The following is a 25,658-nucleotide window of genomic DNA, read 5'->3' as shown; positions in this document are numbered from 1 at the left end:
TCAGCATTTATCATTATAAATTTCTCTTTTGTGTAGCTCGGGGGCTCTCATAAATTCTGGTATGTATTTTTCTTTTTCATTTATCTATAGATACTTCCCCATGGCATTCTTTTTTCTTTTTTGAATCTAGTGATTGCTCAAGTGTTTCTACTTTTAATTACCACTTAGTTTTGAATTTTCTAATTCCCATCTGCTATTGATTTCTAGTTTCATTCTTTTGCATCAGAGAAAAATACCTGATATGATTTCAAACTCCTTAAATATATTGACTTCTTCTATGATCTAACATGGGGTGCATTTTGGAGAAGGCTCTGTATATACTTCAGAATAACACAACTTGTGCTCTGTTGGCTCAATGCTCAGTATGTGTCTGTAGTGTTACTGTGTCCTCTTTATGGATCTCCTTTCTGTATTTTGCTCATTATTAAAAATTAGATATGAAAATCCCCTGTTATTATTATGTGGCTGTTGAGTTCTCCCTTCAATTCTCTCATTTTTCACTTCATATATTTAGGTGTTTTGATATTAGGCACATATATCATCCTAGTGAATTTACCCTTTGACATTATATAATCACATATATTATATTATGTTATGTTATATTATTATATTATTACCTCCTCTGTGTATTATCATAGCCATTAATATTTGTCTTATACAAGTATTGCTATGTCTGATACTTTTGGGTTACCATTCACATTGAATATTTTACCATGTCTGCATCTTCAGCATATCTAAATCTAAAACAATTCTGTAATATAGATAACATAAACATAGATCTTATGTTCATCAGGCTTTTGTTTGTTCGTTTGTTTTTATTGTCCAGCACTCTATTATATTTCATTAAGAAGCTTTTTTTTATACTTAGTGTAAATATTGATAAAGAAGTAGAGTTTCATTTTAATTTTCTGTATTTTTGGCCATTTTGTTCTCTGCCTCTTTTGCTGTCTCCCATGGTCTTGGATTTGTTGTTGTGGTGGTGGTATGCTTTGATTTTTTTTTTTTCATTTTTTCCTTTGCATTCCCCAAACAAGAGATATTGAAACCAATTTTCTGGACAACCTGCTGAGGATGAGTGCATCAAGCTGTAACAGCCTACCATGGGCTTTCTGGAGTAGTAGCATGCTGCCTAGCTCTTTTTATTTACAGTGGTCTCCAGATATCTGTGTTAGGCTGCATCTCATCAGTGGTTCAGAACAGATGTAAACCCTTTGGAAGCCTCTTGAAAAGCCATGTATACATATATACATGCATGCATATGTACATTTTTATGTAATGCAGTGTTAGTGTTAGTGCCATGGCTCAGCCGGTCAAGGTGCTTGCTGCAAAGCTTGATGATCTGAGTGTGAGATCCCTAGAGCACACTTAAGAGAAGGAGAGAACCATTCCCCCAAGCTTTCCTCTGACTTGCACACCTGTGCTGTGGAACATGCACAGCCCCATTACCTCTGCATTACATAAATAAATAATAAATAACTAATAAAGTTTTATAGTATCATATAGCTGTAAGGGAGCATATGAACACACATAGTTTCTTCTTCAGCATGGATATAGGATCAGGGAAAAGAACTATTTCCTTACTGTTTTGGATGTAACTGTTCTCATGTCTAATTACCATGCAAGAGTCTATTTATCATATTAGATTCTTGATTATACACAAAGGGAGCAAGTACATAATTATTTTTCTATTTGAGGCAGGGTCTTATGTAGCTGAGGCTAACCTCAAACTTGGTATGTAGCCCAGGATGACTTGAATTGCTTATCCTCCACAAGAAATGCTGGGATTATAAGCATGCATCACTGTGTCTGGATTATCCATGCTGAGGACTTAACCTCAAGTACATGCTAGGCCAGCACTCTATTGCTGAGCCAATCCTTAAATCTACGCATGCCCAACTCACACTGCAAAATCACAAACAATATAAAAAAGACAAAGGAATACCACTCTCTGCCAAAACCACTAGTCCTACAGAAAAGCTTTGTAATGAGAATTACTTAAATGAACCCAGGACACAGAATTTAAAAGAACATTCATAAATACTATCAAAGAAGTCAAGGTGTTTAAAAAGGGCATGAAGAAACACCTCAACAAACTTAGTGAGAGTAAGAAAAAACTCCTAAGTGAAATCCAGAATAATGGCAGTGTGGCATACACACAATGGAATACTGTTCAACTGCAAAGAAAAATGAAATTAGCAGGTAAATGGATGGAACTGGAAAATACTATACTGACTGAGGTAAGCCAGACCAAGAAAAATAAATATCACATGTCCTTTCTTGTTTACAGGTCCTAGCTCTGAAATTTTATACGTGAATCTATTTCCTAAAGAAACCACAAAAAAATAAGGCTATGGACCATAAGGAAAGAGGAATAGAAGGAGCTCTAGAGAAAGGGCCATAGGACAGGTGTTATGAAAAGGGAAGTGGAAAAACATCCAGGAGTGTTAACTAGGGAGAGAGAAATCAGGGTAACATGGAGTGAGATGAATGCAGGAGGGATAAATAACCCTAAGGATGCCTGAAATTTTCAGAGAAACATTTTATAAGCCACCTAAAGCCCATATATATATATATATATATATATATTAATATATACTAATATATATCTATGGAACTATGATGAATGGAGTGATAATGCCTCACACAAGAACCTCATGGTATCTAACAAAAGCCTAGAGCCAAGTATACGAACCTTGCTCTCAAGTTAGTTGTTCATGGTGGGGGTAGAGAGTTATGCCCAAATAACTCCTGAACCAAATTAGGCTATTGCCCAATGGGAATCCCTTGCTGATTACATCACATACTTATGTCAGAGGAATTCAGCTGAGGCTGCCTGGAAGCCTCTTCCTGAAGACTGGTTCTCATAGCATTGGAAGCTTCCAAGGGAGACAAGAAATCACTAGTCCTGCCTGGCTGTTATGTCCATGAGCCATTCCAGTGATCAGCCCAGTAGCATACTCCCAGTGGTCCAGTGGTACTAGAGTGGCTTTTTTATTCTGGAAGAAATCCTGAGCTGTATAATTGGACTTAAGACCCACATAATAAAAGGGAATTAGTGCCTGGTACATAAAACCTATTGAAATACCCAGAGCTGGAGAAATTACAGACTGGATAGGAGAATCTACTTCTGCCATTTTCCAAAGTCAGTATAATTTTAACTGTGTTCTAAACATTTATCCTTATAGCCACAGATGAGTGTAGTTCTCACCATCATCAGAGAAGCCTGTTTGTAGCAGATGGACGCTATTACAGAGATCCACACTGGCCAGCACGCAGTGAATAAGGGACTGCAGGATGCCCAGCACCAATGGATAAGTCAGCAACACAACCCCTCCACTTAAGGCTCAGGCAACAGCAAGGGAATGTGACAATAAGACTGTAAGAGTCAGAGAACCACGTTACCTGATGTGAAAGAGGGTCTTTTAATCATGCCTGGGAAACTGCACCCATGCAATCATACGGTTGCCCAAACAACGTGGGTACCTACACAAGAACTACAGAATGGCAACAACAGTTGGCATGCCCGTGTAGATGGGTGCATCTCATAAGCTTTTCACTACTAGTTGAAGAGCTACGGGTAATCAGTGCCTACTGAGAGAGGGAAAAATCGGTCTTCTCCAGGAATGAGCTCACTATTAGGTTATCCAATCCCAAGTGGTCAGTCCTAAGCACATGTCTATATATATAAGCAACACTAAGTAGACTCAGAAGTTTTTTTTTTTTTTATATATGAACATGTATGGATGGATGTCATTTACAACAATAATAATTGAAGAAGAGATCCTGAATCTGAGAAGAAGTTGAGGAGAGGGACTTGGGAGGAGTTGTGTAGTGGGTAGCCATTCCAGCTTTGATCTGGAAGTTCCAACCCCCATTGAGGCTTCTGTAACTGTCATGTCCTACAAGGCGGGGCCAAGAGAGGACCCTGAAGACCAGAGATCCTGATGCGCCATCTCTCTTGGTTCCTGGACCCTGGACGCTGGAGGTAGACCAAGCGGAGTTCTCCAGAGAACACTGCCAGACTGCGCTACGCCTTTCCTAGACCCTGCAACCTACCTATCCCTTCATTTGTAAGTTACATCACTAAATAAACCTTTTAACTAAGTGGAGTGGCCTTAAAAATTCACCAATAGGATTGTCAAGTGCAGAGAAAAGGGTGGAAATGATAAACGATGTGAATACTCTACTTGTGTATTTAAAAAAATTAATTAAGGATTTTTTTTAATTTTGTGGAATAAGAGAAGACGAAGTTTTGAAAGACCCAGGGAAAGATAAGTAGGACACAGGTGGCGCTAACATTTCAGGGAGACTTCCTTTAAGACAGACTATCTACAGCAACCTCATGGACTTGAGACGGAAGGCTTCAGTCTCTCAGTGTCACTTCCTATGCAATTGATTCATGCATATTTTAAACAGAAAAGAACCTCTGCAAAATGGGATGGGGGCTTAAACAGCTGTCTGTCCAAATACAGTGGTCCTGTTTCGTTGACATTATCAACCCTGGCTCCTTCTAGAAATGAAAGAGACACTTTTTTTCTCTCATATATTACCTCAGTTTCCCCTCCCTTCTCTCCTACAAGTCCCTTGTCCCCACCTTCCTTCACTTAAAGATCCACTCCTCCTCCTTTCCCTTCAGAAAAGGGCTACCCTCCCAGGGTTATCAATCAAACATGGCATATCAAGTTGCAACGAGACTAGTTACTTTGCCTTGTATTAAAGCTGGACAAGGCAATCCAGTAAGAGGTAAAAAGGTCCCAAAAGCAGGCAAAAGAGTCAGAGACAACCTGTTCTCCCACTGTTAAGAGTCCCATAAGAAGACCAAGCTACACAACCATAACATGTATGCAGAGGGCCTAGGTAAGTCCCATGCAGGCTCCTTGGTCGTTGGTTCAGTCTCTGTGAGACCCTATGAGCCCAGGTTAGTTGATTCTGTGGGTTTTCTTGTGGTGTTCTTTTCGCCTCTGGCTCCCATAATCCTCCCTCTCCCCTCTTCGGCAGGATTCCCCAAGATCTGCCTATGTTTGGCTGTGGGTCTCTCAGACAAGGAAGGTATCCCCAAGCTTCAGATCCCTTGGCGTATAGATTATGTATATCTTCCAGGATGTAAGAGGCACACTGAGCATCTGGGCTGGCAGACTACTAGAGAGAATGATGCGTGAGGAAAACAAAGGAGAACTGGTTTTCTATAGCAAAACTGCAACACTTTGGGGCAGGAGTGGTAGCAAGGTTCTTAAATTATAACCATTGATTTTCACAGCCTGGAATTCTTCGTAGATACTGAAACTGAACCAAGACACCATGACTCTCAACGACCATGACTGTAGAGGAGTCTGCCAACAGACCAGGAAGATCTTACCATGATGAGTCAGCAAATGAGGAAGCTAGTGACAGACGTTTGTTGTAACTGGAATGGGTTTTCTCATGCCCTGAAGTGCTGGGTTCACCTTGGTGTTCAAGAGTATGTGCAGGAGATTCAGACTACTCTTGAGCCACAAACATAACAAAATAATGCTTACAGTTGTCTAATAACAGTGAGGTGTAAATGTGTATTTTTGTATGAATGTGTGGTGTGTGTGTGTGTGTGTGTGTGTGTGTGTGCCCTCACATACTTTGTATCTACTGGGAAGTATGGTGGGTCAAAAGTCAAAAACTGACAACCTATCTATTTTTATTTTGTTTTGTTTTGTTTCTGCCTTGTTCCTTGGCTCGGTCACTGAATCAGGTAAAGTTTCTGGTAGCCTGTGACACTTCAAAGGCCAAAGGCCTAAGATGACTGACTAGTTAGTCCTCTCATCCCCATGCCTGGGGAAGTGTTTGCCACAACCTTCACCCGGGTTATGTCTGGGCTGGCACAACAGCAAGAGGAAGTTCTGTTTATAGAAAATATCAGAAACTCTCTCCCTGGAACCTCTTCCATAGCAGAAGCTCATTCAAGGTAGAAACATTTCCTTAGCTTCACTCTGACTCTTTCTGTGAGCTGGAAGTTTTCTTTTCTTCTTGGATAAATGTACAGATGAGATTCTTACTTAGGAAATAAAACTACATGTGATATTTTAACAAGCCTGAAAAAGTGTTTTATGTAACAAATTACATTAGGATTCAAAGCCTGTATGCAAGGCTAATGCATTCTCTTCCATGTAAATCCTCTACAGGATATCTAACTCTCACATGGGCAATCAACAAAAACTGAAAAAAAAAATATGAGTATTTTTCTGGAAAATCAAGTATATTTTCAGTCATAAACACTTTTTTTTGTGTTTTTCCTTAACATTATTCTGTTTCTAAGAGATAGTGAAAGGTACAGATCACCGTCACCATGGCTGCTTAATAAATTCCTGGCCACCAATGCCCTCTTCCAAGTGATTCCAATCTAGGGTCCTGCCCTGAGTTTCCTATAGAGAGTGGCCCTGCTGCCTGAGACCACCAGGGCTTCCGAAGCACCCATGCAGGGTCTGAGTTCTTAACACTAAGGTATCTGCCCCCCAGAGAACCATTAGGTCAGAACCCAGGATTTGGTCCAAAGTCAAGTTGCAAAGAAAAAGGAATATGTGGCAAAGAAGGGAAGTCAGATCTTGGTGGGGACTGAGAGAAGGCGGAAGCATACGAGGTTTGAGTGGGTCAAAGAATCATAAAGGTCTCCTGTCACGGAAATTCAACATCCACCAGTGACTGCCACCTTAGAGAGGACACCCATATCAGCAAGCACTGAGGTGACCAGATCAGTGTGTGGACTGGGTTTGGAGATCGATTTTGTTTTAGTTTTCACAGTGCTGCTTTGAAACTTTCAGGGTATTTCCACATTCTGTAAAGACAGAGAAAGGAGAAAGGTGAACCAGGCTTTTAACTGCTGCTTACAATCCGATCTTCTGCTAACTGACAAAGAACAGTATCAGCTCTCTGGGGAGGTTCTGGGTAAAGAAGCTATTTTTTGTTTTCATGTTTACTTGGGGAGATTCATTTTCACGTATGTATATAATATACTTGGAGAACATTCCCTCCAAACTTTCCCCTTCCTTTCCTCACTCCTACTTCCTCCCTTTGTTCTTCCAGACAGTTTCATATCTATCTTCATGTCATATACATACATATATATATATATATATATATATATATACATATGCATTGTTTTATATATCTGTATAAAATTCAGCATCCACGAATGAGAGAAAAAATATTTCTTCTTCAATGACTCACTTAATTCACTAAATATAATGACTTCTAGTTAAACATATTCTCCTGAAAATTAATATGACAAATTGCTCAACCTCCATAGCCAACAGAAAAATGAAAATTAAATCGACACTGAAAATCAAATTTATATTAACAAAAGGGCAATCAGTAAGAAAACTAATGACAACAAAGCTGGATGCAAACAAACAGTACCTTACACACTGCTGATGGAAATGTCAATTTTTTATTCAGGAAAATCTGCATTCTACTTAATGGTAGGGAGATGTGAGAAAGAGAAATTAAAACTATTGTATCAATATTAAGACACCATTTGTAAATGGAGCCGAGCTAAGAAGATGTGAGATATAGGAAAGTCCTTGTCCTCAAGATGGAAACCCAAAATACCAACCAGCTATTCTCTAAGAAAAGGGAACTCTGTAACCCAACTGAAAAAAAAAAAAAACCAGTTGATACCAATCTAAACGACCTTGTCTTTTCAACTCTCACCATTCCCACAAATCTCTAGTGGAGCCTATTCTCTACCATGTTGCAGGGAATTTGAAGGGGAGGTGTTCAAGAAAAAAGATTGTGCCCACACAGGGAACACTCTAGGGACAGCAGGACAAGTTATAAAATAAGACGAGTGTTCCATGGATGCTGAGATTTTTGTTCTATGGAAAGCTAAGAAAAATCTAAGTCTTTGGGAATTCATGGACGCCTTAGAGAAAACACCAGATTTCTCTTAGCAAATAGGTACAGATGTAAACCAATCTTAACTAGAGGCAGCACTTTCTAAATATTATTGTCTATAACTTAGCAAGTATGTTCTGAAATAGTGAACAAATAGCTCTGGGCTTACTTGACTACAGGTAATAGTGTGGTGTAGAAGGGCTCTGTATGAGGCAGTGAAGCATGCGCATGGAGTGAAGCTTGAAGGATCCCTGAAATTTACTCTGGAAAGCTTTCTCCATGGTGATGGAGTGCCAAAGTGGAACTTTTCAAAAGAGAGCTCAAAAAGGTCGAGCCATGTCCATAGTTCAAGAGCACATCACCTTGCCGTAGATTTTGTTAATTTGAGAATTGATTGAGTGGTATAGTGTCCATCGAGACAGCCCAGGAGAACTTAGCTCTCAAAGGATTGTTTCATCTTGCACACAGACCTTGTCTAGGGGACCCAGAGTACGATGTCAAGATGTAGCCATTAAGATTTCCTGCTGATTGCACAAGTGGAGACTTGAACTATTAACCTGAGAACTAAAAGGCTCAAGGCTGTCTCAGCTGGTAGACAGACTCTGGCTTTCATCTCCACTTAATAACTAGCAATGATACACCTGCACAGGGCATGTGGCAGGGAAAGATGAAAGGCCCTGGTAAGATCACTCTGTAGTGAGAAATACAGGAATAAGTCCCACAGTACTGCATCCTAGCACACAATCTCTCTGGTCAGCATGACTGGGCAATAACAGGATATCATCTGTGGCTGGTGACTGGATTGAAACTTCAGGGGAAGTGTTATTTCATTTTTTTCCCTCTTAGGAAAATGTTATTAGTTTACTGCAGGATGAAATCTTGGGAAACTGACACTTTTTTTTTATTTTGTCCTAACCACGCCCCTGGTTAACTTTTAACATGTTACAACTAACAAAACCTGACTTCTTGTTTGTATATTCCCCAAATACTGTTGGAACTATTTAATGTGTTTATCATCTAGGACCAGACTAAGAAAATTCAGAGCATGTTCTAACATATAGTATGCATTGTTCATTTGCTTATTTGCTGTCTATTAGTACACACACACACACACACACACACACACACACACACACACACACACACACTGAATGTACCAAGGAAACCAAAATATGATGTCAGGATGTGTGGTTGTGCATTCACATTTGAGATTATGCATGGAGGCCTGAGATCAACATGGGTTCAATCATTCTCCACTTTATCCTTTGAGACAAGATCTCACTGACACTGGAGCGCATCAACTGGCTACTCTGACTAAAATCAAGCTTTGTGGATCTGCTGCTATGCTCTCCACCTTCTCCCGGTGCTGAGGTTGCAAACAGTGTGCTGGGTTTTCAGGGCATTAGGAATCTGCAGTAAGACCCTACAGCTTCAACACCAGGGATTTAAGCCACAGAGTCCTTTCTGCAGTCCCCTAGTATTTAAAATCCACATTTTCCTCTAATGTGAAGTGGCTCAAATAAACAACTTTGCATAAACTATGTCAGAAAACAAAAAAAAAAAATGTTCATTTTTAACTTCCCCACAATTTGTTCCTTTTACCTAATATAGTATTTATTTAGATAAATTCTCAACTGAGACCCAAAAGCAGAATTGGCAAATACTTCTGGACTCCTACTTTAATGATTTAACTCAGTTAAAATTTGGAAAGACTTCCCAAGCCTCCTAAGGAATCATTTCCTTTCTATTCACAGTACATGAACTCTTCCACAACATGCCCTAGCTAAGCTACATGCTCTAGCATTTCCAGAGTGTCTTTCTCCCACTAGCTTGAGTCTCTTACTGTTCTTAGAGTAGACATTTTGCTAATGTTTTTTAATTGCAATCTGTGGCTCCCTAGAAAATTTTGACTTTATTTTGTTCATGTTTTTTTTTTCATTTTATGTGGAGTTTCCCCCTTCAAATATATTCACGCGCTTCGCTCCTGTGTAGTATTTTTTTTTTTATTTACCTCTACTGTCTTCAGTCAATAAAAAAAAATTTAGGCTCAGGTGCTTAAGTGATGCTGAGAAATTGCAAAAACACTTTTAAAAGCACATTATAAAACCTTCCTTTAAAAAGTATCAACATATCGCTTCTCGGCCTTTTGGCTAAGATCAAGTGTAAAAAGTATCAACATATACTCATTAAATATACAGTAAAGAAAATTTGATTCCAGTCAAATAAATTGATTGTCTAAAACTTCAGGGCAAGATGATAGTCAATTTTACAGAATACCATAGAAAATGGAGGAAATCTTCCAAATGTAACATTTTTTATTGAAAAATACTTTCTAATTCCTAAGTTATAATACTAAATCCTCTAGGCTTAGTCTAAACCAAACAAGCTTTCTTTCTAAGGTAGTTACCCTCTCGCTGAATGATTTAAGTTTCAATAGAAGATGCTTTCAAATGTAGAAATCCACAGAAGTCCAGTTAAAGGAAAGAAATGTTCCATTTGCTACCTGCAGAATTTTCTGCTTGCTCAGGACACTAAACTGAAAATAGTCTGTTACTGAAGCACTCACTTCTCTCTTACTTCTTCACTTCAGAAACTAGAACGAACACTACAGTTCAGCAGACTATGCATTTCATTTCCCCCAAAGAAAATTTTCACAATAAAATAATGAGGCCTACTGGATTTGCACAATGAAATGTTTTGTTTGTTTTTAAATGCCTCACAAATGTAACTGGTGACCAGTGAGGGTTGATATTCAATAGTGATCTCTTTTTTTTTTTTTCTCAAAGTTGGACTAGTTCTATCACATGTTCCTTCAATTTTGTATTCCTAAGTTGGTGGAATATGCCCCAGTTGCCCATTTTGGTAAGTGGCTTTATAACAAACACTGCACTTGTTAATTCCTTAGTCACTTTGCAGCGTTTTTTTTTGGGGGGGGGTAGTCACCTCTGAAATAAAGTAATTACATTAAAGCTTTGTCTTACAATTGGCTTCTGGGAAACCCAAATTGAGATGAGACACAGCTTCAGTATTTGTCTGTTCTGTGTGTTTCATATTTACTGTCCCTACCTCTTTCCTCTTCAGAAATATACACTGCACTCCAACATTCTTTGGATGGCAAATTCCATATCCCTAAGCCTATAAAGCAGCTAATTCTAATTCTCCATGTTCTGTGTTCTCCTAACACCAACACTTGCTCCTCCTGCCTTCACACTAGTAAGACTCTCATCTTTGCTGAGATGCTGAACAAATACATTAGAATACGATGTTCAGATGCATGTGATTCTTTGGAAGTAGTACAAGAATTAAAAGGCTTCATGATAGACTTAGGGTTCATAAATTTGATGGCTCAGTCAAAAAAAAGAGTTCAATGGTTTTACCAATAAATGAAGGTAATAATATTTGCTTGACAGTGCAATGGATTAAATGTGTTGAACATGAAATGTCCACCCTGGGCTTATGTATTGAATGTTTGGTTCTCAGTGGATGGCACTATTTTGAGAGGTTCTAGACATTTTAGGGGTGAGTCCTAGCACACTGGGAGTCGTGCCTTTATTACAACTTATCCCTTCCTATCTCTCTTCTTGCTAACCCCCATGGAGTGAACAGACTCACTCTGTTCTGCAAACTCCAGCCACCATGATATTCTACCTCACCATGGACCTAGAATCAATGGGGCTATGGGCTTAAGTGTCACTCCCTCTCTCAAATTGTTGATGCCTGTTATTTTGTCACAACATAAAATGGCTAACACAAGCCTTTGAAAACTAGATGAATAGGATACTACATTCAAACAACCTTTGCATATAAAAAGTTGCCTTTACAGGTGTTGAATATCTGGTAGGAATAAAAATGGGTACACCTATATTGGAAACAATGTAGGCAATAAAATTTACATTTATTAAATACTTATGCCAAAAAACAAAACATCTTCAAACATACATAAACATCAGGCACATAAGGACATTTGCCTTCTGCAAGGGAAAAATGGAAAATACTATAAATAACAGTTACAAATTAATAATTAAATACAGAAAGGAATTTGCCCAAATATAAACAATTATATGACCAACTCAACAATTGAATGAATGAGTAAATGAATTAATGAATGAAACATCAGGAAAGTATATTGGTGAATATACTAGAATCAAATTACCTGTCTTTCTACCCCTACCATTTATTAGCTTGATTTAAGCATTTGGATATGCCTACTTTTGCAAACATAAAACATAGGTAAAGATATCATCTGCCTCACAAAATAATTCATTATGAATATTAATTCAAATGCATCTTAAGAACTTGTGGTAAATGTTGTATAACAAGACTCAGTGAATGTTGAGACCTATTAAGTGGTTCATGGAGATGGTGTAGTTGTTTGGGGAAGATGAAAGAGCAGATATCTTTACCGAGAAGATACGCATTTCTAATACTAGTAGGGGAAGCCAAAAAAAGTTTACATTTCCCAGGTACCACCTGATAGCTGGTAATGGAGCATTCTGATTCCTGTTGCTCCTTCATAGCAACCTCCTTTGAGTGGGGTGGCTGGGCTGAGGAAGCAGTGGGAGTGAGAAGCAGTAATGGAAATCTGTCTCTCAGGAAGTGTGAGCTACATGCCAAAGTCAAAGAGATTTTGCAAAGGCTCCATTGCTACCTGAAGTTTGCTGCTGGGAACTGCTGAGAACTCTCTGGTGGGTGTTGTCTTGGTCTTCCCTAGGGGCAGAAGAAGGAAATCACTAGAGAAAACCAGGATCAACTGCTGGGGTGACAACTGGGAGACAAGTGGAGCATGCTCAGTAGGGTTGGCAGCAGCGGTGGAACGACCAGCCTCTTGAGACTGCCATCGTAGTGTGGGTTTGCTCTGTGGGAGCACCACCTGTGAGATGGTTTTCATAAGAATCATGTAGCCAAAAGCAAAGACATGACTGCTCAAGTCATCCCAGCACAATATTGGTCATTACCCTTGGGCTGTCCCTTGGACACAGTCCATACAACATGTCAGACCCTAACAGTTTAGGAAGCAGCATGCATTATGAAAAGTACCACCTTACTCTTGTTTACAGTTTTGTTGATGGCCCCTAAAGTATCAGCATCCTCTGAGATATGCTCTCAATAATGAAACTTGATTCAGTTAGTAATGTTTACAGTAACAAAACGACCATTTGAAAAAATAGTCCCAGTCATTTTGTATTCAGTTATAATTTTTCTTTATTTAGCTGCTTAACATAGGGGTGCATTAGTATTGCTGTCAACTTTATAGAAGGCATTATAGGCTTGAACGGCAATGCTAGAAGCTACAGGTCTATCATCCTGCTCTGGGTTTTGCAAGTGTACCGATGCTATGTGGCTGCAGCAAACCTTTCAGGTTCTTCTGCTGGACTGAGCTCATCAACAGAGCATCATTCTGAAAAAGCACAAGTGAAATCTAGCAAATGGTTAGCACCGGCATTCCAAAACTCTTCAGCAAAATGGTTTTCACTTCTGCTCCAAATTCATCACTGCAAAATAAAACAATAGACTGATGAAGATGAGGACTTTTAGAGAAAATACATTGAAAATTATGCATTAACGTGTAGATGGAGTATCAAAAGTAAAAATATATTCTGCATCAGGTTCTAGTCTGGAGAGTTCAAAAGATCTGCTCAAGTCCCATAAACAGTCTTGCTGGCTTTGAGGGCAGGTGTTGTTTAAGGAATGCAATTCGATACCCCATCTCCCTTCAGGATCTCGACCTGATGCCTTACTGTCTCTGTAGCATTGAGTGCATCATTCCCCAAAAGGTAATATCTAAAACAAGAAGGGAAAGTGAGCAGGGATTCAGCTAAAATCTGACTTTTGTAAAATGCACTGTGGGATAAAGCAAAGAGAGCAAAGACCCTCTTGTCTGTCTTTCTATGTTGATTCTCATGGCTTTCTAATGCTACTGTGCAGTAGAAGAGTGATTACAAAAATGTCTTTATTTGTTCACTTCTGTGTGTTCCCAGTTGATACAGTGAGACTCGTCTGGAACAGATAAGATAAAGTTGACTAATGAAGATGGGCATTTACAGCAGAGAGTCCAAGTGGACAAAAGAAAGCATCAGAGATGAGATGGGAAGGAAATTAATTTCTAAAACAGTCTGATAGAACACCGTGATAAAATGACAAAAGGGGAAATGACTAGAACTTTCTCTTTCCAGGTGTTAAGTCATGATTGAGAATGAAACAATCCAACACGGCCAATGGCGAATAAAGAAGACCAGTTGCTCTTTTCTAGAGATTCCCTGAAACACTAACTCTAATGAAGGAAGGAAATAACTAAATTATAGATCCTTTATGTTGCTAGCAAATGAAAATTATTATTAATCAAATTTTCTTCAAGGTGTCAGCATATAGTAGTTAATATTACAAGTGAATTTTAACTCATATGGCTCATGTTTAAGAAATGTTAAGACTTCTATAAGCTAAACAGCATATATACACATATTATATATATATATATAAATTCTAATCTATATGACATAATATCTTTTTTTTTTTTTTTTTGGTTTTTCGAGACAGGGTTTCTCTGTGTAGCTTTGCGCCTTTCCTGGAACTCACTTGGTAGCCCAGGCTGGCCTCGAACTCACAAAGATCTGCCTGCCTCTGCCTCCCGAGTGCTGGTATTAAAGGCGTGTGCCACCACCGCCTGGCTTGACATAATATCTTGATGCCATTTTACAGAGAATGAAACTAAAGTCCAAGAAGATTAAATAGCTCATGTAAGGCAACTCTTCATGGTTGGTATAGCCACAAGTTAGTCTGTCTTAGTCATACCAAAGCAAGTATTGTCTACGGCTTACGTTCTGTCATCGGAAAGGTGTATACATGCGTTTACATGAGATAAAATATCATATGCCCTGTGCCCCTCAGTTACTTTCCAGATATAAGGTGCTACAATTCTGTACATGATTAAAGAGGCTGAAGTAATACAAACTGCTCAGCCCCCGGCTCATCATCATCCTCAGATGCTGCTGAGAGAACCAAGTCATGTTTGGCACTACAATTTGGTGACTGGCTAGAAATGACAGATGATGCTACACCAAGTAGAGCCATCACTTTAGATGCATTCTGACATTTCTACTTCCCTTTGACAATCTCAATACAGCTAAAAAAAAAATTAAAAAAAAAACCTAAACACAAGAGGGGCAAAAGTCAACACATGAGACAGATATAGACAATCAAATAAATCAAGAAAACATCCTTATCCTCAAGCTGACACTGGCTGCTCAGACCCAGTGTTTTATTGCTAACTGTACTGACACACTTATTGGGATTTTTTTAAAAAATATATAAGAAAAAACTTAATACACTGAAAAATCATAATTCTGGAGAGAATCTTACTCCATTACTGCTCTCTACAGCTGACTTTGGTTAATAAGTGAGTGTAGCCTGTGAAACTTGAAGCCAATGTTGCCGAAAGCATGTTTTTTAAAGAATGAGCTATGTAAATAGGTTCTTATTCTCTTTTAATGTAAATATACATACATTTTCCTGCAAAATAAAGGAAAAATGATCTGCGTAACTGTTCTTGAAAATATAAAACCAGACTTTGCACATCCAGAATCCAAAACCACTTCCAAGAAATGCACACACACACTAAAAATAATCTCCCATAAAATTATGTCATTTGCACAAATTCATAATTATTCACCTTATGTGAAGACATAAGGCATAGTATTATAGTTTATTATCCATAGACCGAAGCCTATAAAGCCTTCAGTAATTAAGGTTCTCTCAATATATAGCATGGCAGAGAAACCAGGTATTATAGAAAGGACACTAGGAACTCAATATTGAATCTGGGTTCAAAATTACTGGTCTCTAGAAGATCTGAGATCCAGATAGTTGGGCTTGATCTTACTGCCTTGTCTGTTGTTACTGTTGTTTTGAAAATGAGTCTGATGTCAGAACAAAAAGGAGCCATGAATTCACTGCAGGTTCTGGAATCCCATAATCACAGCTATCCCATTGTAGTGCCTCCTGCTTGCTCACCAACTCACTCCAAAACAAATCGTACCTTTCATCTGCTAAGATGGCATTGGAGGAAAGATCTCTCAGTTGTCAGGCTCTCTTGTAGCAGACTCACACAAGGTCTTAAAAAACACATGAGATCTGTTTGTTTTATTGCTTCATTGAGAGATTCTCTAAGATCTCAGTTCTATGATTTTCTAACAAAATCTGTAAACATACAGAAATTTAAAATACAAGCTCAACCCTCCCTGCTGAACATAAGGGAATATATGTCTCTCCCCTCCTTTTTCTTGAGGCATGCATTTTTTTTTCTTTTTTCTTTTTTTTTTTTTTTTTTTTTTTTTTTTTTCGAGACAGGTTTTTGTGTAGCTTTGCGCTTTCTGGACTCACTTGTAGCCAGGTGGCTCGAACTCACAGAATCCGCCTGCTCTGCCTCCGTGCTGATTAAGTGTGCGCCACCCGCCGCGAGCATGCATTTTAGAAAATGTGTCAGCAGTACTGTTCTTATTCTTTGAACTGTCTAGAAGTCCTTTTGAGGGAACTAGATGGGAGTTTTGTGAGACTCAAGGAAGACTTTTCTGAGGCTTTATCCAGCTTTTTTTTTTAAAGTGCAAACATCCGAGGAACTTTCTCTCTCTCTCTCTCTCTCTCTCTCTCTCTCTCTCTCTCTCTCTCTCTCTCTCTCTCTCTCTAGCAAAAAAACACCTTATGCTTAGCAGACGCTTCCTTCAGTGTATGTCTGGCTCTGTGTTGTAACACTACTTCCTAAAGATGTTTAATTCTTTTTTGAGCAAAAATAAAACACAGATGAGTTCCCAAATTACCAGGTAAATCTAGGACAAGCTTTGGGTTACAATCAGTACACCAACAACCGACACTTCTTACTTAAGGGTAAAGTGATTTATTTTATCTAGAGAGGATAAATACAATGGACTATGTCTATTTGGCTTTCTGATAAAAATTTCCCATTCTGCTGAGTCAATGCTATTCAATACTAAATATGGGGTCACATTATCTGTTTGTTTTTAAAAAAGATAAGAGGGCTTTCAGAAAGAAGAATTGGGGAGTGGGGATGGGAAGAGTTAGAGAGGGGAAAGGTGGGATGGAAATTCTGTAAACAACAGGACTCTTAGGTGGAATTCTCAAGAAGAAATCTTAAAAAAGAGTATATTTTACCTACACAGATTCAGGGCTTATGACAGAAAAAATAATGACAAGGGAGTCATTTCGATGTTTCACGGTTGTAATCCTGGGAGTAGAAATGGCCTTCTGGATGTCTAGACTAGGTGATGGCTTCAGTATTCCTGCTGAGGATACACCTATTTTTGTTAAGACAAATTCACTCTGGTCCTCCAGCAAGTTATGTATCAGGGTAAGTGAACCTTCTTTTAATCATCAGATAAGCCAGGTTTCAAGTTCACCCTTGAAAGTCCAGCCTTGACCTCTTAGCAATCCAAGATTTATCCAAGCTTGATTTTGAGAAATAAGAGTTTGGGGAAATTTTTTGATGAAAAAAAAAAGTGGGCCAATCCCTCTTAAGGATCTTAATTTACCTTGAATCAAACCATAATGTGAGAGTGGTTCCTGTGAGCAAGTGACTTTTTCCCTTTTCTGTGTTTATCATGAGAAGGGGGCGTTCCTGTCTGTAGGATAAGAACCCTGGGCATCAATAGAGCTTCTGAAATTCTTGTAATACTGGCACACAAAGCTCATTTGCCACACAACAGCAAATCAATCACTGTTCCTTGCTATTAGAAACAGAATCCTGACAATCCTCAATACCTATCAAAATCTGAAAGAGGAGGAACAGGAAAAAAGAACATTTGGGGCTGTAGCTCAGTGACAGAGTGCTTCCAGCAAGCACAGGTCTTAAATCCAATCCCTAGCACCTCACACACAAATCATTATGAAACTAGGAGAAGAATTTGCAGAGCATGTGTTTTCTGGGAACTAGTGAATAATTAGCTGCTGTGTTATTGAGAAGGGAATCTGGTCCTGTTCTGGAAGTCAAGCTGAAAAAAAAAATCCTCCAGGGTTGCCCTCAGCAGAGGACCCAAGAGGGCAAGGTTGGTGATATGCTGCTCTACACTGTGGTATTTGCAATTCATCCTGGAAAGAGAGAAGTGAATTACAGAGTGGACTGGGATCAAAGAATACCTATATGTGTATTCTTTTTATGTGTCTATTTATATCTAATGCTGAATTCACAGGATGTGCTATAAGCAAGCAGAAATGACTATTTCTAGTAGAATACAAAGTTCTTCTCTATAACTCCACCCAGACATTATTAATTTCAGACAGGGAGGATATGATCCTTGTAAGTGATAAATATTCACCTATTTGGAAATTATTATATCTCTGATCAGCAAAACTGATCTTCTTTCAAGATTATTCAGTCAGCTGCTGAACACTCAATTTATTATTTAGGAAGCTAAACTGGTTATCTAAGGATTCATTCAAGGCCATGTTTGTGTGCTTTTTCATGTGTGAGTATAAATATGTATATATGCGTGTATGTATGTATGCATATGTGTATGTGTTTATGCATATGAATATATGTAAGTATATGTGTGGGCTTATAATGTGTGTGTAAGTCTATGTGTGTATGAGTTTATGTGTGTATATATCTGTATATGTATGTATATATGAGTGTATGTGTGTATGTATATTTGAGTGGTATGTGCATGTGTGTATATGTATACATATATGTGTGTATGCATATGTAGGCTTGTGTATGTATTGTGTGTCTGTGTGTGAGTGTATGATTCTATGTGTATAAGTAAGTATATGTGTGTATGAGTATGTATACATCTGTATGTGTGTATGATAAACCACAAATGAAACATTGCATCAAATGCCCTAAGTTCTCTCACTATACTGTGTAAGTATTGCAGTCAGACCAAGCAACTTCCAAACTTTGTGTGGATTGTCAAGAGAAAAACAAAGTGTTTCATCTCACATGAAATCATGAATTTCATCATGCAGATCTCTCAGAATCATTGTACCACAAGTTAAAGCTCCCAGTACAGCTTTGCACTATTGGGCCAGAAAATGTGACCCAAAGTTTAGTATCTGAAAACATTCACTGAGACAATTTTTTAAAACAATCTCTTTGCCTTTGTTTTTTTGTGTGTTCAAAATTAAATTGCTGATTTGATTGGCATGCCAACCCCGCTGGTGAGGGGACTAACAGTGCAGTGCCATACATTTGAATCACTGGGGGAAAGTTAGTTTAAAGCTGGCCAAGGTGGGTTTGAGAGATGGCTCAATGGTTAGGAGCACTGGTTGCTCTTCCAGAGGACCCAGGCTTGATTCCCAGCACACTCATGGTAGCTCACAAATGTCAGTGACTCCACTTACAGAAGACCCAATGCTCCTTCTGGCCTCTGTGAGCATCAGTATGTACCTGGTACACAGACAGATGTACAAGCACAGCAATAGACATAAAAAATTAATGAATGAATCATTTTGAAGCTGGCCAAGGCCTTTGTATGACAGAGATCCTTCGTTCCCCTGGTCCAGGATTGGGTGAGGGAAAGCCCAGCATTGGTCACACAAGTCAGTGCTGATGATTCTGTCCTTTAGTCAGCACTGCTGAGGCCTGGGCTGCAGGGTAAGTGCTGTTGTTTTGGGGGTTAGCTCCTTTAAAATGAGCATTAGAAATCATGTGACAAAAGCATTATGTAAGCCCAATTAGCTATTCTGAGATATCTTTATATTGAATGAATTAAATAGTTAATTTTAAAATCTCTTTAGGTACAAAAAATCATGATTGGGTCAGGAGTTGAAAATGTAACAGTAAGAAAGGCAGGTTAGCATCTTTAGGACATGAAAGAAAGGCCAAGTATCACACATAATTCTTTATGCACTGTGCACATAGCTAGAAAGTTATGATCTCCCAGGCATGTGGTCATAAGATGAGAATTGTTTATAAAAACAGAATATTTTTTTCAATCTGTTAATTTTATACAGATGAATTAATAATAAGGCAAGAGTTTGGAGAAAATATATGGCTTAAGAAGTTGTAGAAATTTTTTTAAATTGTTCCCAAATGTGCCAATGCTAGTAATACATATGCCATGCTAGAAGCAGAAAGTGATCCTCATTCATTATTTGTTTCCTTTAGTGGAACCATTTCTATCATTCACAAATGTTAACATTTAGCTCCTTTTATGAGGGTTCCCATATATATTAAATCTAACTCAAAATTGTTCTTTAAATCTTACCCAGTGGCCTAAGTCTTTTAAGTCTTGTCTTCAGGGTTATGATATTTTCTATTAAAAAGAATCAGAGTGTAGCAGGACCCAACACTTCAGAAGTAGAAGCAGAGGTAGGTGGATCTCTCTGCATCCGAGTCTAATCTAGTCTATACAGTGAGTCCAGGCCGGTCAGAGAAACACAGTAAAACCCAGTCTCAAAATAAAAAACAAAAAGAGATCCCATTGAAACCCCCAAATAAACCAGGCTGTTGCCAAATCAATTGGTGGCTCCCCACAAACACTCTGTAAGGCGCTGTTACTGAAGACAACACCTACACAATTTATTGAACACGTACCTGGTGCCCACAGAGAGCCTTCACCACTACAGACAGCTAACCATGGTACTAGAAGGTGCTATGAACACTACCAAAGGAGAAATGTAAACACAAACCCTAGATCTATGATGATGACTGATACATCAGAGTGCTGGTGCAATAGTAGCACAAAGCTTATAGGAAAAACCAACCAATATCTGATTTGACTTAAGGCCCACTCCATGGGATGGAACCCATGCCCAACACTGCTTAGATGACCAAGAACCTGAGGATGGATAGGCCAAGGACGTAGGGGAAAACCAAACATTACTGTTCTGTTAAAGGAATGTAGCAATAAAATGACTCCTCATAACATTCTGCCATCCTCACAGATCAGTGCCTTGCTCAGCCATTAACAGAGAGGCTTCCTCCGGAAGCAGATGGGAACAAATACAGAGACCCACAGCCAGACATTATGCAGAAAGTAAGAGCCCTTGGAACATTTTCTGCCCTAAAAGGGATGTTTCCTTTAAATCCCTCCCCTTGGGGATCAGGGAACTCTGAGAGAGAGGAGGCAAAAAGAGAGTAAGAGACAGAGGGGATCGAAGACACCAAGGAATCAAGGTCTTCTAGAAACAATGGGAATGGCACACATTGGAACTCAGAGGAACTGAGGCAGCATGCACAGGGCCTGCATGGGTCTGCACCAGATGGAATTCTAGAGTTGAAAGGAGAAGTAGACACACACACACCCATTCCTAAACAGGAAGCTATCTCCAGTGATAGCCATTACAAATGATTTTTTTTTTCTCCAAGGGAATCTCACTGGAGAAACAAACCACTCTTTTTTTTTTTAAATTTTATAATTTAATTTAATTTAATGTTACATAGCAGCCACGGATTCCCCTGTCCTCCCTCCTCCCGCCCTCCATTCCCATCTCTTCCAAGGCAAGGACTCCCCTGGGACCAGGACAAACCACTCTTTAATGGTAGACCCCATGCCCAGCAGTAAATGGTCAACAGAAAATGAACTCAGCAGAGTCTTTTGAGGTTCTTTGTCTCATTATGTTAAAGAAATTTGGTCTTTCTTTCTTTCTATCCTTCCTTCCTTTTCTCCCTTCTTCCTTTTTCTTTTTCTTCCTTCCTTTCTTTCTTCTACCTTACAGGTCCTTATTATGACTTCCAGTTTTGTGTTTTTGTGGGATTCCTGTGTGTGCAAACGTGTGTGTCTGCATCTATATACACTTCTTGTGCTTTTTCTTTGAGTCTTTTTCTTGTTTTATAGTTTTGTCATATTCCAACTTGTTTTTTATTTATCTTATTTTATTTTATTATCATTATTCCTTATGCTTGTTTGTTTTCTAATGAGACAGAAAGAATATGGATCCGGATGGGAGGGGATGTGGAGAGGAACTGGGAGTGAGGGGAAGTGAAACTATAAACAGAATATATTGCATGAAAAGCATCTATTTCAATAAAAAAAACAAGTTTTCATAAGCACACGCCCACACAACGTGATAAAATGCTCTATCCCATGTTATTTGGCAACTTGAAGCAGTGTTTTATATTACCTAAAATTGATAAGTTCTCAGTTCAGTATTACTGTCTGAACTGAATGCTTTGGTTGTTCACATAAACACCTAATTTAACCTTATTTTATAGCGACATCGATAGAGAGTAGATTGGCATAAGTGAATTTGAAAAAAAAAAACTTGTATGGTTTGAAATGCAGGCAATAATATTTCATTTTTTTAAAAATATTCATCAGGAAAGAACAAAATTTATTCCACCCTCTCCTATTTGGGTACATGCACACTGGTGCGAATTCTTATTTCTGTATCATTTGTCACCATTGTACTGAGAGGGATAACACATGTGACAAGGTCATTATCCTGACTATATAAAGAGCGTTTGCTGCTCAGTGGCAATGTCAGCATCTGGTGGATCAGAAGAGTGTAAGTCCATGCAAAACAATAGACACAACACACAATTTTAAACTCCTCTGAATGAAATCGGCAAATACTCCACAATAGTGTCTAGGAGAAGAAGGAACTAGATAGCACAGGAGAAGACTTAGAGACAGACAGAAAAAAAATGTAGATAAAGACCTTTATCTAAATTAAGGTTTTGAATTTAAATGCTGGACAGAGTGTGAGAGGGTACTTAAACCAAGTTGCTAGGCAATCAGTAGAGATTTAATACTAGATTGTGCCTACACTTCCAAGCTATTCCAGTAGACTAACTTTCCCTCAGCCCAAGTTTGCTCACTGTAAAACAAGAATAATAAAAGTGCTTAAGAATAGTCAGTGACAAAGAAAGTATGTGGCTTTCTTTTCCACATACAGTATGTCCTCCATAAATCGTTGTGTATAATCATTTCAGTTCCAGCAAGAGCACACAGAGACAGGTATTGTACCACACTCATGGTAGACTGAGCTATATTATTTTTTAGTAGAGCAGTGTATGCATGTGTTAGAGGCAATATATGTCTCCATATGCATATATCAAGGAACCAAAAATCCCATCCTTAGTGCATTACCTTAAAGACAATCAGAAATGTATCCAAAGGCACTAATGTGGCCTACCCATGTACACCTTTACATTTTACACTATTGTCACTGCAGAAAACCTAGAAGATTTTGCACAATGACAACTTCAAAATTTGCCCAAATAGGGGGCTGGTAAAGCAATTGCCTGGCATATATATGGCTCTATGTTCAATTATGATTATCACTCAAAATATAATAATAAGGATGATTATGATGATGACTATCATTAATAATGAAAATATTGACAATAAATAAACAAATTTTCACGAGGAATAGTGACACATGCCTCTAATCCCAGGGGAAACAGGAGGATTTAGAGTTCAAGGTCACTTTTGGATACAAAGAAAGTTCAATGCCAGCTTGAGCTACATGAGACCCTATCTCAAAGAAATAAATAAATAAAAATAAAAATACAGGAACCGCCATCAAAATATATAAACTGTCTTTCAAACATAAAACAATAATCCAGATTTTAGATTTGTCCCTAAACTGTAGAAATAGGAATTGTCAGTTTATGAAAAGTGTATAGTATATCCATAATTGTGAAAAATATTCCTAAAAAGAAAATTTTGAGTTTTATTTCCAATTTTGTTATTTTTACTTCTTTGTTTCACAGTGGGTTGTTTTCTATACTTCATTTGTGAGAGTATCTACAACAAAGGTATTTAAAAAGAATGCATAAGTTCCCCATCCCTTTTGAAGGATGAGTCCTCTAAAATTCACATTCTCAAGCTTAATAGGTAAAAACAATGCTTGCTGCTGAGCCTCATGAGCAGAGCTCAATCTCTGGGTCCCACAAGGTGGATGGAAAGAACCAATCATTATCCTCTGACCTCCACATGCACACTGTGGCATGCTTACACACATAAAACACACACACACACACACACACACACACACACACACACACACAAACACACACATACAGAGAGAGAGAAACTGTTAAATGTAAAATTTGCATTTTCTCAGATTTTTCACTTTATCTGAAATGATGTACAAAAAAATCAACATACTTCTCTTAAGAAACACAAATTAAACCACACATAGAAATTTTTGCTCAGTTATTTTCTTTGTACAATATGGCATCTGTAAAAATAAAAGGAGGGGTTTAAAATTTAGCCTCTGTTTATCAGCTTAAATATGAACATGACAAAAAAAATCACATGAAATTGGAATAGTATGGCTGAACTTGTTCATACTTTTTCTATAGACACTTGCCAACATATAGAACTCATTTGTGGAGTTGGAGAGGGGGTCAGGGAACAGAGCTATCCTCTGTCCCGGTACCTGAGAGCCAGCTAGCACAGCCATCTGACTAAAACACACCCCATGTTCATAGGCCACTCACGCACACTCGACAATAAGCAGTAGTTTTACACTTGAACATAAAAAGGCCAAAGACTGATGGCTGAGGAAGAGGAAGTTGGTTTGTCCCAGTGATGTGTACAGATGGAATTCCAGTGGTCCTTCTACAAGCAATCAAGTACTTAGGAACCACAGGTCAGCCAGGTAGTCATTATCTATCTTTAAAAAAGTGAAAACAATGTTGCCTCTAAGAGCCAAAGTCCACCTACCAAAAGCCTCAATACAAACATGAAAAGCTCTCTTTTGAGTTGTTTGCCAGGACCTTCTGAGGGACTCTCAAAACATACAGTCTATAGCTATCACTCTTGGTTGCTCCTGGTGGCAGAAGATAAGTCCCTGTTGCTGAAGATACCATGCAGTTCAGAAACAGGGCCAAAAATGTCCGTGAACTAGAGCTGACATGAGTATGTCCCCCCGATTACTAGTTTTCATAGTGCCAGAAGACCCGATATAAACTTCCAAAGGAGGGAAGCAGCCAACAGTTCTACCTAGCTATCACATCTATGAACTGTAACAATGACCAGCATGGCACAGTAACCCTAAGAGTTCAGTAGTGGCATGCATACCTTGGCAATAATGAACAACTCTCTAATGGGACTAAAAAACCCAATCAACAAGAAGGAAATTATGCATGGTACTGGAAACCTAGCCAATGAACCAAGACCAGCGAAGTCATGGATATTGGAAGAGAACCTACAACATGACCTCACTAAGCCAGATCAAGGAATTGCAGAAAACTACAACCAATCAAAATGCAGAGTCGAGAAGTCAGTTTTAATGGATTCATGTACAAAACATGACCATACCTAAGGCCCAGAGAACATTACTGATGAAGAAACAAAAAGATTGTGAGACAGAAAGTCAGGGAGTTTGCTGTAAGATTGTGTCTCCTAGGAATGTCAGAAGCTACACCTATAACGTCTCACCAACATAATTCTCTAAGCATGAGCTGAACAAGGACACCAATAGACACAGAAAAGAGGACGAGGAAATGGCCACAAGGCCTCAACCCCACATAAAGAACTACAGACAACTAAGGAAACCTAAGCAGGGGAGAAATAATCTTCCCCAGGGAAGAGCACACACACAAAGTGGTTATCTAAGAGTAAATGATCAGCCTGAAAACATACATACAAGCAACATTATACAGACTGTGCAGGTTATATTCGGGAATATATATATATACATATGCATGTAATAACAATTAATGAAGAAAGAGGCCATGAATTTAAAAATAGCAAGGAGAGGTATGAGAGATGGTTTGAAGGGAGAAAGAGGAAGGGATAAACATTACAATTATATATAATCTCAAAACTAAAATGTTGTCATTTTGTTGATATTGAAAGAAATAAGAATGTCTTACTTCTACAGACATAGATCTCTGC

General features: G+C 38.5%; 1 protein-coding gene across 50 annotated transcripts in view; it reads right to left on the bottom strand.

The window, feature by feature from the left end:
* The window catches only part of LOC114690096 (muscular LMNA interacting protein), a 264,668-nt gene that overhangs the window by 13,328 nt on the left and 225,682 nt on the right, over nt 1-25,658 (bottom strand). For 26 of the 50 annotated variants that reach the window (XM_028864789.2, XM_028864798.2, XM_028864822.2 and 23 more), the window contains one exon: nt 11,329-13,352. The exons of 1 other annotated variant lie outside the window; for it this stretch is intronic. In XM_028864789.2, coding sequence (XP_028720622.1) covers nt 13,350-13,352 — 3 coding nt within the window. In that variant the 3' untranslated portion in view covers nt 11,329-13,349. Of the gene's footprint in view, nt 1-11,327; nt 13,353-25,658 lie in introns of those variants that run through there. 23 more of the 50 variants (XM_037210929.1, XM_037210921.1, XM_028864691.2 and 20 more) reach the window with 2 other exon arrangements.

The sequence above is a fragment of the Peromyscus leucopus genome, chromosome 14 (assembly GCF_004664715.2).
Source record: "Peromyscus leucopus breed LL Stock chromosome 14, UCI_PerLeu_2.1, whole genome shotgun sequence".
NCBI classification, from domain to species: domain Eukaryota; kingdom Metazoa; phylum Chordata; class Mammalia; order Rodentia; family Cricetidae; genus Peromyscus; species Peromyscus leucopus.
The sequence above is the reverse complement of the archived record's forward strand: the minus strand, read 5'-3'. Positions and strand labels throughout refer to the sequence as shown.